Genomic DNA, 17,240 nt, shown 5'->3' with positions numbered 1-17,240 from the left:
GCTGGCCTTCTCAGACAAGTGTGCCTCTTTCACCCTATCTTATAGATTAGAAAGGGCAGGACTCATCCAGGAGCAGTCTCTACAGCCGAGCAGTAGAGGAAGGAGATGCAGTTCTAAACCCTGCATAGATACTACCGTATAATCAAATGTGCAGAAGGACCTCTCCACTGGCTTCTTTGATAGCCTTTCCCAACTCAAAAGTCAATCAAAGCCTGCCCACTAGGGAGCAGGACCAATCCCAGGGTGCTCCATGAGTTTGCCCAACTAATACTCTCCCAAACCCATCTGCCCCAGTGGACGTGGTTGTGCTGCTTCCCAATTCACTACCCTGAAGGTTTCCATGTCAGGACCTAATAAACTGAGTTTGAATGGGCCAAGCAGAGAGTGAATGCTCCTCCTGACACTTCAGAATCCATGTGGATTACAGGCTGAGAGATGGAAGGGAGGGTATTTTGCCTGCATCCTCCCTTGCTGTCCCTGGGGCTGTGCATGGAACTGCCCTGTTTAATCTCTTGCCTTTCCAGATAACTATCCATTCTACTTCTAGGATGAGTCCCTCAGAACAACCTCCCTTCTCCCTTGCCCAAAGTCATGCCATGTTGTATCTGATCTAGACTGCATACTCCTCAGGGCAGGCACATGTAGGGCACTACTCATAAATGAAATGATAACCAATCAAACCTTATGATGAGAGAAAGAAGGGCTACAAAACAAAGAAGGTACTGGGTTTCAGAGGGAGAGGAAGAAAAATGTCTTAGTGCCTCAGACACCTAGAAGAGGGGGGCCTAATGTTGAACTGGGCAAAATATCTTCCCCTCACATTTCCAAGAGCAACAATCACTTCTCTCCAATCATTCTGCTCACTGAAATAGCACACACTACTCTTGGAGCTGTAACACCTTTCTTTCGGGGCAAGGAGAAGGCTTTAAGTGGCTTACCTAGCAAGTCATGCTTCCAGTAGCCCTCTCTCAAGCTCTGTTGCTTGAGCTTATACAACATGCTCTGGTCTAAACTCTTCATTTCAGATTCAGAGAGGCAGGTTCGCCCTGGGTCAGCTAGCCACATCCTGCAGGAGAGGTTTCAGAGTAGCAGCCGTGTTAGTCTGTATTCGCAAAAAGAAAAGGAGTACTTGTGGCACCTTAGAGACTAACAAATTTATTAGAGCATAAGCTTTTGTGAGCTACAGAAGTGAGCTGTAGCTCACGAAAGCTTATGCTCTAATAAATTTGTTAGTCTCTAAGGTGCCACAAGTACTCCTGCAGGAGAGGACTCTGATTTCTACCTCGTGTTCACTTCACCTTGAACACTCCCAGTACGAATGGTTACATCCCTCCCTTAAAGGGGACCTCACAATTACCAAGAGAGCCATACTATCTAGCTTACATTTCCTAAAGTTCTAGACTGTTGCTGTCTATTGTCCATTTACTGACAATTCCCCTCACATGTGCTCTGCATTAATTCCTGGAAGATGCTCACAGAAATAGGGAGGGGTTGCTGCTTGCAGTTACAGTAGATACATACAGGATCAACTGAAGGAGCTACTTTCAGCAGTGGCCAGAGTGGAGTTGGAGAATACATTTTAGGTAGAAGGTTTTCTTCCTGCAAGACAGAAGACTGTAGGGTGGCAATGGCGGGAGCTCAGGAGGAAGCAACCGAGAGAAGAACAGTGCTCAACAGACTGGCATGTTCATGCAGGATCGCATAAATCAGCTTGGTCATATCATAGTCACGAGTTTTCTTTTTCCCTAGGGGTGCTCCACCCCTGCTTCGCCCCAAGACACTGCCCCCACTCCACCCTCCCCTGAGGCCCCACCCTCATCCTGCCTCTTCCTGCCCCCACTCCGCCCCTCCCTCAAGGCTCCACCCTCACTCCTCCTCTTTGCACCCCTGCTCCACCTCTCCCCGAGGCCCCGCACTCGCTCTGCCTCTTCCCTCTTCCCTCCCCTAAGGCCCTGCTTGTCCACCGCTCGCTGCTTTCCACCCCCCATCAGCCACTTGAACAGCTGACTGGTGGCAGCTGCCTAAACAGCTGTGGCTAGTGGGTGCTAAGCACCCACTATTTTTTCCTGTTGGGTGTGCCAGGACTGGAATCAGTGTCTTTGGGTCAGATCCTGAGGACTGGGCTTTTAATCTGTAGCCCTATATACATCATGGCCCCAAAACTCTACAGCCAACAGGTGTTGAATTGTGCAAATGAGAAATTCTGCAGCAACTACATATACATTAAAATAGTGAAATTGTGTTACTTATTCAGATTGAATCCCATTTTACACTGTCCCCACCCACACTATCAGGGCTGAGTGGGATGCAGATTTCTCTGTTAACTATTGTAAAAACTGCTAGTAGGAAAGCCGGAGGCTTTGCAGGTGGTAAAGCGTAGGAGGCAGTTTGGAATTGTTCAAGAATTTACATTAGCTAGATGTTTTTTCTAAAGGATCAGCAATGAAATTGTTAATGTTAATATTGGAAATGTCATCCTTAAATTTTAGAGCTAACCCCCCACTGGAGATGAATGGGGCAGGTCACTTCTTTTTGAGCTATTGTTTCAGGCTGTGCAGACTCAGGCGGAAATCACCGCATCAGAGACACTCAGGTCATGTTCTCATGGTTTTCTCAGCAACCATAAGGGCTAAAAATATAATTCTTTACAAATTAAAGCTCAGATTCTGGAGCTCAATTCTGCTACAAATTCCATGGCTGCAGCATCACAGAATACACAGGGCCCTGGCAATAATATCACATACAGTTTTGGTTCATCTAAACCAACAACATATCTGTTCTGCAGACACTTTTGAAGCAGTGGAAAAAGATCAGATTCTTGTTTCCTCGACACCAGTCCCAGAGAAACTTCTTTGAATTAAGCAGTCATGAACCAGAGAAGTAAGAAAATTAGAGAAGACAAATCCATAGGACATCTAAAGTAACCCTTTCTGGACAGAGAGGCTTTACTGCAAGACAGAAAAGTAAAAGTAAAAAATGCCTTGGCCTTTTACAGGCCAACCAGAATCAGGAGAATGTCCCTCAGCCAAAGCTAAAAGCAAAGGTGGCTCATTTTAGCCAAGCTCTCCTTTCAACTCTACTTCTAAGGATCCTTCATCTCCAACTCTCCTTGCCAGACTCAGCCCCAGCTCCCCCTCAGTAAGTCCTTTTTACAGTGTCCCAGGAGGAATTAATTCCACCCTCAGATGGCCCCAGGGTTGCTACTTGCAAACCACTGCACTCAGGGTAAGCAGCTGTGTCTTTTTCTCTAGCCAGAGGGTTGGCCCCTTCCCTGCCAACTGCTGGAGATCAACACACTCCATCATTCCATTCCTTTACCCTTCTCTCCTTGTCTGTGGGACCTGCACTCACCTGTGGATTTTGTGCCTGGCTCACAGGATGCTGCACTGCTAAGGCTGTTCTGAAATCCATTCAGCTGCCCTTCTATAGAAGTTACCCTGGCAGATAAAATCACTGAATTAGAACGAGATCAGCATGGAAAGGCCAGGCCAGTGCAAAGGTTTAGCTGCCTTGAGAGACACTAAGTCATATAGGCCACTGGGGCTCAGAGATGGGAGCCACAAAACATGACCTGAACGTGGGAAGAAATGTGCAGTGCCAGCAGGAAGCTCCAAAAAGGTAGAAGGGAAATAAGTGAGTCCACAGGCACCTGCAAGAGCCACTCCTTCTATATCAACGTTTTGTCCTGAGTGCCCCTGTGCCTGGCTCTGAGAGTAGTAGATGGGAAGTGAAGGAAAAAGCATTTGGTTCTGAGCTGCCAAGTCACAAAACACACTTAATAGTACCATGGGGTCCATACTACTCAGTGCTCTGAAGCAGAAAAGAAAGAACAGTTACTCACCTTCTTGTAATTGTTGCTCTTTGAGATGTGTTGTTCACGTCCATTCCAATTAGGTGCGCGTGCACCATGTGCACGGTCATCTGAAACTTTTCCCTTAGCAGCTCCCGTCAGGTCGGCTAGGGAGCCCCCTGGAGTGGTGTCTTCATGGCACTCAATATATGATTCTGTCGACCTGACCCCCCCTTTCAGTTCCTTCTTGCCGCCTACTCCAACAGAGGGGAAGGAGGGAGGGTATTGGAATGGACGTGAACAACACATATTGAAGAACAACAGTTACAAGAAGGCAAGTAACCGTTTTTTCTTCTTTGAGCGTTTGTTCATGTCCATTCCAATCAGGTGACTCCCAAGCTCTCCCCTGGAAGTGGGGTCAGAGTTAAGGAACCACTCATTGGAGAACTGCCCTGCCAAAAGCTGCATCCTCTCTGGCATGCTGTGTGATGGCATAGTGGGTAGTAAACGTGTGCACAGATGACCAGGTCTCCGTTCTGCAGATCTCCTGGATGGGCACCTGGGCCAGGAAAGAGCAGATGAGGCTTAAGCCAGCATCAAGTACGCTGTAATTGGCGGAGCTGGAACCTTGGCGACGTCATAGAAAGTATGGATGCAGTCCGTGATCCATGATGAAATGCTCTGTGAGAAGACCGGAAGCCCTTTCATCCAACATGCCACTGCTATGAACAGTTGGTTCGATTTCCTGAAAGGTTTAGTGCGCCCAATGTAGAACGATAGCACTCTCTGGACATCTAGCGAACGAAGTCTCTGCTCCCATGCATTGGCATGCAGCTTAGGATAGAAGACTGGTAGAAAAACGTCTTGTCCAATGTGGAATTGAGATACCACCTTGGGCAGAAAGGCTGGGTGAGGCCTGAGCTGTACCTTGTCTATATGGAAGACTGGGGGTGGGGGGTTGTGGGGTTGTCAAAGGTCAGTGCTTTTAACTCAGACACTCTCCTGGCTGAAGTGATGGCAACCAGGAATGCTACCTTCCATGAGAGATACAGAAGGAAGCATATAGCCAGTGGTTCAAACGGGGCTCCCATTAGTCTGGAGAGAACCAGATTGAGATCAAGCTGGTACAGGTGGTCAAAAGTGTGGGTATAGTCTTTCCAAATCCTTTAGGAAATGGCCCACCATAGAGTTGGCGAATATAGAACACCCCAATTCTCCCGGGGGAAATGCCCAGAGGCCGCAAGGTGTACCCTGATGGATGATCCTGCCAATCCTTGCTGTTTCAGATGTAGTAGGTTTTCCAGGATGAGTGGTATAGATGTCTGAAGTGGAGATGTGTGACACTACTCACACCAGCATGAGAACCTTTTCCACTTAACTTGGTAAGTGGCCCTAATGGAAGGTTTCCTGCTACCAAGCAACACTTCCTTCACCGAATCTGAGCATTGGAGCTCTGTTGGATTTAACCATGAAGCTTCCAAGCCATGAGGTGGGGTCAGAGTTAAGGGATGAGATGAAGGGATTGGAGGTCTGGGTGAAGGAGGCGAACATGGTCCCGTGTGATCAGATCTGGGTAAAGTGGCAGTGCTATTGGGATGTCCACCAACATCTCCAGAAGCATGGAGTACCAATGTTTTCGTGGCCACATTGGGGCCAGCATGATCAGGTTTACTCTGTCTCTGAGGATCTTGAGCAGCACCTTGTGAAAAAGTGGGAGCAGCGGGAAGGCGTACATAGATTCATAGATACTAAGGTCAGAAGGGACCATTCTGATCATCTAGTCCGACCTCCTGCACAGCGCAGGCCACAGAATCTCACCCACCCACTCCTATAAAAAACCTCACCTATGTCTGAGCTATTGAAGTCCTTAAATCATGGTTCAAAGACTTCAAGGAGCAGAGAAGCCTCCCTCAAGTCAACCATGCCCCATGAGGAAGGCAAAAAACCTCCAGGGCCTCTCCAATCTGCCCTGGAGGAAAATTCCTTCCCGACCCCAAATATGGCAATCAGCTAAACCCTGAGCATATGGGCATGAGGTGGTCCTCCCAAGGTAGCAGGAATGCGTCTGAGATGGAGCCCGGACTGTGTTTCTGGAAGGAGCAGAATGTTGGACACTTCCTGTTGCTCCTAGTGGCAAACAAGTCCACCTGGGGAAAGCTGCACCTTTGGAAGATGGAATGTAAGACGTCCGGACAGACTGACCACTTGTGGTTGAGAAATGACCTGCTGAGACGGTCTGCCATCTCGTTCTGCAGGCCTGGGAGATTATTCACCTGGAGGCGTCCTGAGTGGGCTATACAGAAATCCCAAAGCTGGAGAGCTTCGTGACACAGAGGGAAGGAGCGGGCTCCACCCTCTTCGTTTATGTAAAACATGGTGGTGGTATTGTTGTTCAACACCCCCACCCACTGACCTTGAAGTCTGTCCTTGAAGGTCTGGCAGGCTAGACTTACTGCTCTGAGCGCCTTTATATTGATGTGGAGCAGGATCTCGGACTGCAACCACCTGTCCTGTGTCTGTAGATCTCCAAGGTAGGCCCCTCAACCCAGGTCTCTGTCTGAGGGGTTGGAGCAAATGCGGTTGTATCGTAGAGCTTGGCTGTAGACAATGGATCATGTGGTGTGGTCTGGATGAAAGCTGGAGGCATGTAGGTAGGCATAGTGGTCAGTAGGTTTCCAGTATAGGGTGGTGTTTATGTGACCATCGCTTAGTAGCACCATAGTGTCCAGGAAGTGGTTCTCTTGTGTGGACTGGTCCAGGCTGAGGTTGATGGTGGGATGGAAATTGTTGAAATCATGGTGGAATTCCTCAAGGGCTTCTTTTCCATGGGTCCAGATGATGAAGATGTCATCAATGTAGCGCAAGTAGAGTAGGGGCATTAGGGGACGAGAGCTGAGGAAGCGTTGTTCTAAGTCAGCCATAAAAATGTTGGCATACTGTGGGACCATGCGGGTACCCATAGCAGTGCCTCTGATTTGAAGGTATACATTGTCCCCAAATGTGAAATAGTTATGGGTGAGGACAAAGTCACAAAGTTCAGCCACCAGGTTTGCCGTGACATTATCGGGGATACTATTCCTAACACTTGTAGTCCATCTTTGTGTGGAATGTTGGTGTAGCGGGCTTCTACATCCATAGTGGGTAGGATGGTGTTTTCAGTAAGCGATGGTCACATAAACACAACCCTATACCGGAAACCTACTGACCGCTATGCCTACCTACTTGCCTCTAGCTTTCATCCAGATCACACCACACGATCCATCGTCTACAGCCAAGCTCTACGATACAACTGCATTTGCTCCAACCCCTCAGACAGAGACAAACACCTACAAGATCTCTATCAAGCATTCTTACAACTACAATACCCACCTGCTGAAGTGAAGAAACAGATTGACAGAGCCAGAAGAGTACCCAGAAGTCACCTACTACAGGACAGGCCCAACAAAGAAAATAACAGAACGCCACTAGCCATCACCTTCAGCCCCCAACTAAAACCTCTCCAACGCATCCTCAAGGATCTACAACCTATCCTGAAGGACGACCCATCACTCTCACAGATCTTGGGAGACAGGCCAGTCCTTGCTTACGGACAGCCCCCCAACCTGAAGCAAATACTCACCAGCAACTACACATCACACAACAGAACCACTAACCCAGGAACCTATCCTTGCAACAAAGCCCGTTGCCAACTCTGTCCACATATCTATTCAGGGGACACCATCATAGGGCCTAATCACATCAGCCACACTATCAGAGGCTCCTTCACCTGCACATCTACCAATGTGATATATGCCATCATGTGCCAGCAATGCCCCTCTACCAGGTACGTTGGCCAAACTGGACAGTCTCTATGTAAAAGAATAAATGGACACAAATCAGACATCAAGAATTATAACATTCAAAAACCAGTCGGAGAACACTTCAATCTCTTTGGTTACTCGATTACCGACCTAAAAGTGGCAATTCTTCAACAAAAAAAACTTCAAAAACAGACTCCAACGAGAGACTGATGAATTGGAATTAATTTGTAAACTGGATACAATTAACTTAGGCTTGAATAAAGACTGGGAGTGGATGGGTCATTACACAAAGTAAAACTATTTCCCCATGTTTATTCCCCCAACCCAACTGTTCCTCAGACATTCTTGTCAACTGCTGAAAATGGTCCACCTTGATTATCACTACAAAAGGTTTTTTTCCCCTCCCTTGTTCTCCTGCTGATAATAGCTCACCTTGCTGATCACTCTTGTTACAGTGTGTATGGTAACACTCATTGTTTCATGTTCTCTGTGTATACAAATCTCCCCACTGTATTTTCCACTGCATGCATCCGATGAAGTGAGCTGTAGCTCACGAAAGCTTATGCTCAAATAAATTTGTTAGTCTCTAAGGTGCCACAAGTACTCCTTTTCTTTTTGCAGATACAGACTAACACGACTGCTACTCTGAAACTTGAGAGTCTGAATGATTCCTATTAGTGCTTGGAATCTGGACCCCGATAGTATCACTCTCACATGAAGTGAGTCTAGCACTACCCCAATTAATTCTATTCTTTGGGTCGGTGACAGCGTCGATTTGTCCACATTGAGGAGGAGACCCAGTATTTGTGACTAACCAGACGGGACTCCACCAGCTCCCTGGAACGTCCCCGCAGCAACCAATCGTCGAGGTAGGGATACACCTGTATCTGCCTCTTGCGGAGAAAGGCTGTGACCACTGACATGCACTTTGTGCACTTGAATGCTCAGTGGGCTGTCGATAAACCGAATGGGAGCATCGTGAATGGTAGTGCTTGTGATCAGCCACAAACCTCAGGAAACATCTATGGGCTGGACGAATGGCTATGTGGAAGTACACATCTTTCATGTCGAGGGCAGCGTACCAATCAACCAGATACAGGGAAGGAATTATCAAGCTCAGGGAGACCATGAGGAACTTCAACTTTACTATAAACTGGTTGAGTCCTCGCAGGTCTTAGATGGGTCTGAGACCCCCCCTTTGCTTTGGGGATTAGGAAGTAACAGGAGTAGAACCCCTTGCCCCATAGCTCCTGAGGAACCTCCTCCACTGCCTCTAAGGAGAGGAGTGATTGCATCTCCTGTACAAGGAGTTGCTCATGAGAAGGTTTCCTGAAGAGGGACGGGGAAGGGGGGTGGGAGGGAGGAGAGGAGCAGAATTGGAGAGAATATCCCACCTCTACTGTGCGAAGGACCCAACGGTCCGATGTTATAAGGTACCACACACGGTAGAAGTGGGATAGATGGTTCAGAAAGCAGGGGGAAGGATCCGGTATGGAGTCTGGCACGCCATCCTCAGGCGTCCCCTTGTTTGGATCCTGACTGTGGATTAGTCAGGCCCTGGCCCTGGCTTGATGACTGATTAGACAGCCTATGCCTATTGTTTTCGCCCCTACGTCCTTGGGTGGGGTTGATATTGCCTCTGCTGCTGCTGGGATTGAGGCTTGAAAGGTTTTCTCTGGGTAGCAGGTGTATGCATCCCCAAAGACTTCATTGTTGTCCTTGAATCTTTAAGGCTATGGAGTCTCGAATCTGTCTGGTCTGAAAACAGCCCTGCGCCCTCAAAGGGAAGGTCCTCAGCGTCTGTTGGACCTCTCGGGAAAGACCTGAAGCCTGGAGCCAGGAGGTTCTCCTCATGACCACCCTGAGGAGATGGTTCGTGCTGCCGAGTTGGCCGCTGAGTTGGCTGCATCAAGGGAGGCCTGAAGGGATGTCGTGGCCACCACCTTCCCCTCCTCAACCAGAGCTGAGAACTCCGCTCTTGACTTCGCAGGGAGCATCTCTTTGTATTTGGACATAGGGTCCCAAGAGTTTAAGTTATACCTACTGAGAATAGACTGCTTATTGGCTATCCTCAGCTGTAGGCCCCCAGCAGCATACACTTTCCTGCCAAAGAGGTCCATACGTTTGGCCTCCTTAGGCTGGGGGGCTGGTACCCCTTGCCCCTGGTGCTCTTTTTCATTCACTGCCAAGACCACCAGGGAGCAGGGGTGTAGGTGAGAGAATAAAAACTCGTATCCCTTGGAGGGGACAAAGTATTTTCTCTCCACATCCCTGGCAGTGGGCGGAATGGAGTCTGGAGTCTGCCACAGGGTCTTGTTATTCTGAATTGTTTTAATTATTGGAAGTGCCACTCTGGAAGGACCCTCCGGAGCGAGGATGTCCCCCATTGGGTCCTCTGATTCGGTTGCAACCTCTGCCTGTAGACCCATATAACAGGCTATGCAGTGGAGTAGGTCCTGGTGAGCCCTGTGGTCAGTGAACAGAGGACCTGAGGCTGATGCTACTGCCACTGCCTCATCAGGCGACGATGATGAGGAGGCAATCAGCGGTATAGGGTCCTCATGGCCATGCAAGCTGCCCTGGTTGTTCCTGGGCTGTGCTAGGTTCCTCTGTTGGTCCAGCTGAGTCAGGAGTGTCCTGGGTTACAGGTGGCACTGGAGCCGCATCCCCCGACTGCTCTGCAGTTTGAGGAGGCAGTCTGGTGAGGGCCACTTCTGTCACCCAAGGGTCAGGTCTATTCCTCAGTAAGTGGGAGGGGTGATGTCCCGAGGCCACTGACCTGGAAGCCCTCAAAGGGGTACCCTGGGCATGGTGGTAAGCCCAGGGGGTTCAGAACGGCCATTGTTTGGGGGGTGGCCACTGCAACTGCCATGCCATTTTGACATCTCTCTGGAGCCTCCTGGACCTATGCTTTCTGTGCCTTGAATAAAACAATTTGGCCGTGGAGTCCGAGGAACCCGAGGGCAATGACCAAGGCGGTGCTGACAACCCCAGTGCCGGTGGCCGGTGCCGTGAAGAAGGTTGGGGATCGGTGTCATGATGACTGTGTCGAGGATGGGTACCGGCTGTCCCTCAACCAAGACCGATGCCGCATGTATAGTGCCGGGAAATGGATGCTCTGCACCAGTGCCATGGGATGGTGCCGATCCTCTAAAGGTGTCCTAGATCGGCGCTGACCCCTCGGTGTCGAAGACATAGATCTTCTCTCTCCCGGTGCTGTGCGAACTTGACCATGGGTGGTGCTGGGAAGTGGTGTTGTGGGGATGCGGATCAGGAACGGTGCTGGTCTGGGGACAAGAAGCACTACATCATCGCGGGTTTACCTATAGACGGTACCAGTCTAGTGGTGCTGGAGGCTTCTCTCTGATGGTCGAGGGCTGAAGCGCTGTAATTTCGATGAGGTCCTTAGCAGCCCCAAAAGTGTCCGGGGTGGAGGGTAGTTCCAACACCTCCACCAGGCACTGCCCTGCAGGAGAGTCCCTAAGTGCCGGACTCAATGGTACCTGGGGTGCCGGAGTTGATGGCATGAGCTCCTGCTGCTTGGTGGTCGAGCCTTTCCTTTGGAGCACCTGAGCATCCCCTGATGATCTTGCAGCCCTCTGAGGAGAGTGCCCTCTGTCTGTCTTCTTATGCGGCTTGTGTGGCCGCAGAGACATGGAGTGGTGCCGGGGCACTGCTCCTTGCTGCGGTGCCGAGGATTTCCGGTGCCAAGGGTCCCTCACGCCAGAGTCCTTCCTCGGCACCAAATTGATGGCAGGGCACTCTGCATCAACGAACTGGGGCCCCGGGCTGGGTGGTCCGGTGCCGCAGGACGGAGTGCGGCTTCCATCAATAATTGTTTTAAACAGAAGTCCCGCTCCTTGTTTCTAGGCTCGAAATCATCTAGGCTTGAAAGGCTACAAATATTACAGTGCTCTGAGTGATACGCCTCCCTTAAGCACCTAAGGCACGAGTGGTGGGGGTCACTATTGGACATAGGCTTCTGGCAAACACCGTAAGACTTAAACCCCTGGGCTTGCAACATGCCTTGCAGCCCAAAGCGGGGTGATGGGATACAAACGATCCCAGTCACCAATTACTACTACTATCTATATATCAGAGGTGGGCAAACTACGGCCCGCGGGCCCCATCAGGCCCACGGGACCCTCCTGCCCGGTACTTGAGCTCTTGGCCTGGGAGGCTTGCCCCCAGCCCCTCCCCTGATGTCTCCCTTCCCCCACAGCCTCAGCCCATCGTGCCACCAGCACAATGCTCTGGGCGGCTGGGCAACGCAGTTGCAGAGCTGCGGCCTGACCCAGTGCTCTGGCCGGTGCGGCTGTAGTGCCGCCAGCCACCGGTGCTCCAGGCAGCACGGTAAGGGAGCAGGGGGGGTTGGATAGAGGGCAGGGGAGTTGGAGGTGATGGTCAGGGGGCGGGGCAGAGGATAGGGATTGGGTCGGTCAGAGGGTGGAGAACAGGGGGGTTGGATGGGGCAGGTGTCCTGGGGAGGCAGTCAGGAAGGGGAGGGGTTGGATGGGGTGGTGGGAGGTAGTCACGGGCAGGGGTTCTGGGGGCTGTCAGGGGACAGGGAGAAGGGTGGTTGGATGGGGCAGGGGATCCAGGGGGCAAGTCAGGAATGAGAGGGGGGTTGGATGGGACAGCAGGGGGTAGTCGGGGTGGGAAGTCCAGGGGCGGTCAGGTGATAGGGAGCAGGGGGTGGTGGATGGGGCAGGAGTCCCAGGGGAGCCATCAGGGGGTGAGAAACGGGGGATGGTGGGAGGGTCAGATAGGAAACAGGGGCTGGGCCACGCTTGGCTGTTTGCGGGGAGACAGCCTCCCCTAACTGGCCCTCCATACAAATTTGGAAACCCAATGTGGCCCTCAGGCCAAAAAGTTTGCCTGCCCCTGACCTATACTGACTATACTGCAAATCTTGAAATCTGTCAGAAAATTCTGATTCCAGTTCTTGCATGTAAATTCTAATCTCAAAGTGAAATGCAGTGCGCTGTTCCATGTGGCGTGATAGTGATGTAAGCAGCAAATCAGGACTTAAAAATATCCCAGCACAGTGGTGCTGAAACAATTTTTAAGGTGGGGGTGCTGAGCTGTGTTCTCCCTTGCCCGTGTCTGCACCCCTCACTGCCCCAGGCTGGGGCCAGTGGGCCACAGCTGGGGGCAGCTGCAGAGCTCTTTGCCAGCAGCTGGGACCCCAGGCCGGCAGCAGAGCCCCCTGGACCGGTGGCTGGCAGCGGGCTGAGTGGGGCCAGCGGCCAGAACCCCAGCTGGCAGGGGGCCGGCGGCCAGTATCCCAGGCCAGCAGAGGAGCCCCCGGAACCGATGGCCAGGACCCGGGCAGTGTAAGTGCCACTGAAAATCAGGTCGTGTGCTGCCTTTGGCATGCGTGCCATAGGTTGCCTACCCCTGCACTAGCCTAAGGGAGGACTTGCAAGCAAGTGAACGCAGTTCCAAAGCTGCCATGGATGGTAAGAAAGAACTGAAAGGGGGTTGGGTCGGCAGGGTCATATATTGAGTGACATGAAGGCGCCACTCCAGGGGGCTCCCTAGCCGACCCGACGGGAGCTGCTAAGGGAAAAGTTTCCGACAACCGTGCACACAGCATACGCACCGTGCACACAGCACACACACACCTGATTGGTTTCAGAGTAGCAGCCGTGTTAGTCTGTATTCGCAAAAAGAAAAGGAGTACCCGTGGCACCTTAGAGACTAACAAATTTATTAGAGCATAAGCTTTCGTGAGCTACAGCTCACTTCATCGGATGCATTTGGTGGAAAAAGCAGAGGAGAGATTTATATACACACACACAGAGAACATGAAACAATGGGTTTATCATACACACTGTAAGGAGAGTGATCACTTAAGATAAGCCATCACCAGCAGCAGGGGGGGGAAAGGAGGAAAACCTTTCATGGTGACAAGCAAGGTAGGCTAATTCCAGCAGTTAACAAGAATATCAGAGGAACAGTGGGGGGGGGGAGGGAGAAATACCATGGGGAAATAATGACAGGTTTCAGAGTAGCAGCCGTGTTAGTCTGTATTCGCAAAAAGAAAAGGAGTACTTGTGGCACCTTAGAGACTAACAAATTTATTAGAGCATAAGCTGAAGTGAGCTGTAGCTCACGAAAGCTTATGCTCTAATAAATTTGTTAGTCTCTAAGGTGCCACAAGTACTCCTTTTCTTCATGGGGAAATAGTTTTACTTTGTGTAATGACTCATCCATTCCCAGTCTCTATTCAAGCCTAAGTTAATTGTATCCAGTTTGCAAATTAATTCCAATTCAGCAGTCTCTCGCTGGAGTCTGTTTTTGAAGCTTTTTTGTTGAAGTATAGCCACTCTTAGGTCTGTGATCGAGTGACCAGAGAGATTGAAGTGTTCTCCAACTGGTTTTTGAATGTTATAATTCTTGACGTCTGATTTGTGTCCATTCATTCTTTTACGTAGAGACTGTCCAGTTTGGCCAATGTACATGGCAGAGGGGCATTGCTGGCACATGATGGCATATATCACATTGGTAGATGCGCAGGTGAACGAGCCTCTGATAGTGTGGCTGATGTGATTAGGCCCTATGATGGTATCCCCTGAATAGATATGTGGACAGAGTTGGCAACGGGCTTTGTTGCAAGAATTATAACATTCAAAAACCAGTTGGAGAACACTTCAATCTCTCTGGTCACTCGATCACAGACCTAAGAGTGGCTATACTTCAACAAAAAAGCTTCAAAAACAGACTCCAGCGAGAGACTGCTGAATTGGAATTAATTTGCAAACTGGATACAATTAACTTAGGCTTGAATAGAGACTGGGAATGGATGAGTCATTACACAAAGTAAAACTATTTCCCCATGGTATTTCTCCCTCCCACCCCCCCCCCACTGTTCCTCTGATATTCTTGTTAACTGCTGGAATTAGCCTACCTTGCTTGTCACCATGAAAGGTTTTCCTCCTTTCCCCCCCTTGCTGCTGGTGATGGCTTATCTTAAGTGATCACTCTCCTTACAGTGTGTATGATAAACCCATTGTTTCATGTTCTCTGTGTGTGTGTATATATAAATCTCTCCTCTGCTTTTTCCACCAAATGCATCCGATGAAGTGAGCTGTAGCTCACGAAAGCTTATGCTCTAATAAATTTGTTAGTCTCTAAGGTGCCACGGGTACTCCTTTTCTTTTTACACACCTGATTGGAATCAATGTGAACAAGCACTTGATGAAGAACATCTTTATTAAGCCATTTGGTAGGACACTACAGCACACAGGGAGGGAGGTTGCAGAGGGGACTGAGTTCAAAGCTAAGCTCAGGATCTCACACGCTGACCCCAACTGGAGAAGCACACAGAGTCACTGAGCTATAAGTTGAGATCCACACACAAGAAGAATCCAATCCTTCCTCACTTCATAAAGCAGATGCCTCTGCAGGCCCATCTGCAGTTAGTACAAAAGTTTGGGGCACAAAGAGAATAAATCCTCCTTGGGCTTTGTGCGGTTCAACTGTGCTTCCTTTATCAGGGAAGTATCACTATCACAGTGAGATTAGCACTTTCTCCTACTTGAAAATGGATTCAATCACTGAGGACTCTCGATCAAACTAGATGATCATAATGGTCCATTCTGGCCTTAAAATCTATGAATCTATTCTCTTCTCACTGCTCCTCCTCCTCTCCCTGATCCCTCCTGACTTCCACTCCTAGCTCTCTGTCTCTATCCTTTCTGACTACTTCACGGCCCTCCTGTATTTCTATTCTGATCTCTCCAGACTCCCCTTCTCAGTACTCCCATGCCTTCAACAATTCTTCCTCCTCCTCCCCTGACTCCCCTCTGTTGCACAAGTTCAGAATAACTCCCAGCTCTCCTCAGTGATAAGAATAGTAGTCTCCAATCCCCATGTGATGTGCTGATGACTAACAGACACAGGCACATGTGAGCAACTTCTGAACTGTTGACTGACACCTTTTGCCTTCAGATTTCAGTCAGCAAGTTGCCAGAAAGGTGCTCCTGACAGCTGTATGGCCAGGCAGGGGCACCTGTATTTTTCTCAGCTGGGATGCATGGAGTAAATTGGGATCCTGGGGAGAGGGGTCTGATATGACATTCGCATAGAACAACCTTTGCCTTAGCTCAGTCATAGTCTGAAATGCTATTGTCAAATGACATGCTGGATTCCATGTTTATTGTTTTTCAGGGACAGTTCTGGATCCACTGTGCTCATGGTTTCTTACTGCCAAGGCTGCAAACTTCAGCCAGGACCTGAGAGTCCAGCTGCGCTTTTTCTGCCTCTTACATAAGGATTCTGCACTCGGAATTTAGCTGCCGACTCTGTCAGTGCTGCATGATTTAGAGTCAAATCCAGCTCACTCACTGTAGCTGTGTGAAGTTTGCAGGACTAATAGATAAAAACATGTTGTGTCCGTAAAGTCAGCAGGTGTGACACTAAGACACGTGGGGAGCTGAGGACGGCAGGATCATGCTTCTTCCCATAACTGCATTTAAGCAGAACTCTCTCTTTCTCTCTGGTGGCATCCCACACACCTGCCCACCATCTTCTTTTTCTACATACTCTTTCTCTCTGTAAACTCATTTACTCCTGCAGTTTCAAATATCACCTCTATGCAGATGATTCCCAGATCTACATCTTTGCCCCAATTCCTTGCCATCTATTTATTCTCACATCTCAAATTCTCTCGTGTCCTCTTAGAAGTCCCACTGCCAGTTCATACTTCCCAAACTGAGCTAATTATCTTTCCTTCCAATTCCTCTCTTCTCCATCCCTGGGTTGCCTGACAACGTCACTGTCTTTCCATTTTCCAGGCCTCAATATCTGTCAACTTTGGTTCTTCTCCCCAACAGTCCATCTCTCACTAAGTTCTGTTATTTCTTCCTCTTTAATGTCCCCAAAACTGCTTTTTCTCCATTCTCACCTTTGCATAAATTCTCATCAGTGTCTTGATTCTCTTTTAGCCTGATGACTGCCTTGGAATGGGAGCTGACATCCTTCACTTTGACATAACACCACTTTCTTCTAAGCTGTTCGGCACAGACTGCAGATTTGGAGGGAGCTGCTCTTCTGCAGGTTACAAGGGATCTAAATATTGATCCTCTTTATTGTTACAACTTATTCCTGGGAAACTAATGGGGTTAGGGGAACAGAATTGATCCCAGCAAATTCACATAATACAAAAACTGAGGTTCGACCAGAGGACAGCACCAGATGTGAAAAGCCAGTGCCAGTAAGGCTTGTTCCTCTTTGTTGTTCTTGGATAGGGTGTCTCTGCATGTGTGTCTGTGTGTATGATGTGAGGCTGGCCAGGGGCTAAGAGCTGTAGGCCTAGTGAGCCCAGCTGTGTCAGTATGTTAAATCAAGGCATTTCTCTCAGATGCACTGCTACAGCTGCCAAAAAATGTCTAAGGGTCAAGCTGCCTGATTAACCCAGGCACTCAGGAGCTGAAACAACAAGCATGTCTCTGTGCAGCAGTAGCAGAAAGTGAAAGGGGTCCCAATAACAGCCGCATGCTTCCTCTGTTGCTGTCTGTCCTCTCCACAGTGGGCATTCTGCTTTTGTGTGAGATACACCCAGCACACTTGAGACACTTCATGTCTGCCAAGGAATAAACAAACATGGGAAGGATAGGGTTCAAACCAGAACCGAAGCGATTTGC

At 49.4% G+C, this 17,240-nt stretch overlaps 1 protein-coding gene across 20 annotated transcripts in view; it reads right to left on the bottom strand.

Annotated features, from left to right (window-relative positions):
• The window catches only part of TTLL5 (tubulin tyrosine ligase like 5), a 224,711-nt gene that overhangs the window by 24,613 nt on the left and 182,858 nt on the right, over positions 1-17,240 (bottom strand). For 12 of the 20 annotated variants that reach the window (XM_043516200.1, XM_043516204.1, XM_043516197.1 and 9 more), the window contains one exon: positions 3,352-3,437. The exons of the other annotated variants lie outside the window; for them this stretch is intronic. In XM_043516200.1, the coding sequence (XP_043372135.1) occupies positions 3,352-3,437 (86 nt within the window). The remainder of the gene's footprint in view (positions 1-3,351; positions 3,438-17,240) is intronic. 20 annotated transcript variants of the gene reach the window in all.

The sequence above is a fragment of the Dermochelys coriacea genome, chromosome 6 (genome assembly GCF_009764565.3).
Source record: "Dermochelys coriacea isolate rDerCor1 chromosome 6, rDerCor1.pri.v4, whole genome shotgun sequence".
Taxonomy (NCBI): Eukaryota; Metazoa; Chordata; order Testudines; family Dermochelyidae; genus Dermochelys; species Dermochelys coriacea.
This window is presented reverse-complemented; position numbering and strand designations above follow the sequence as displayed.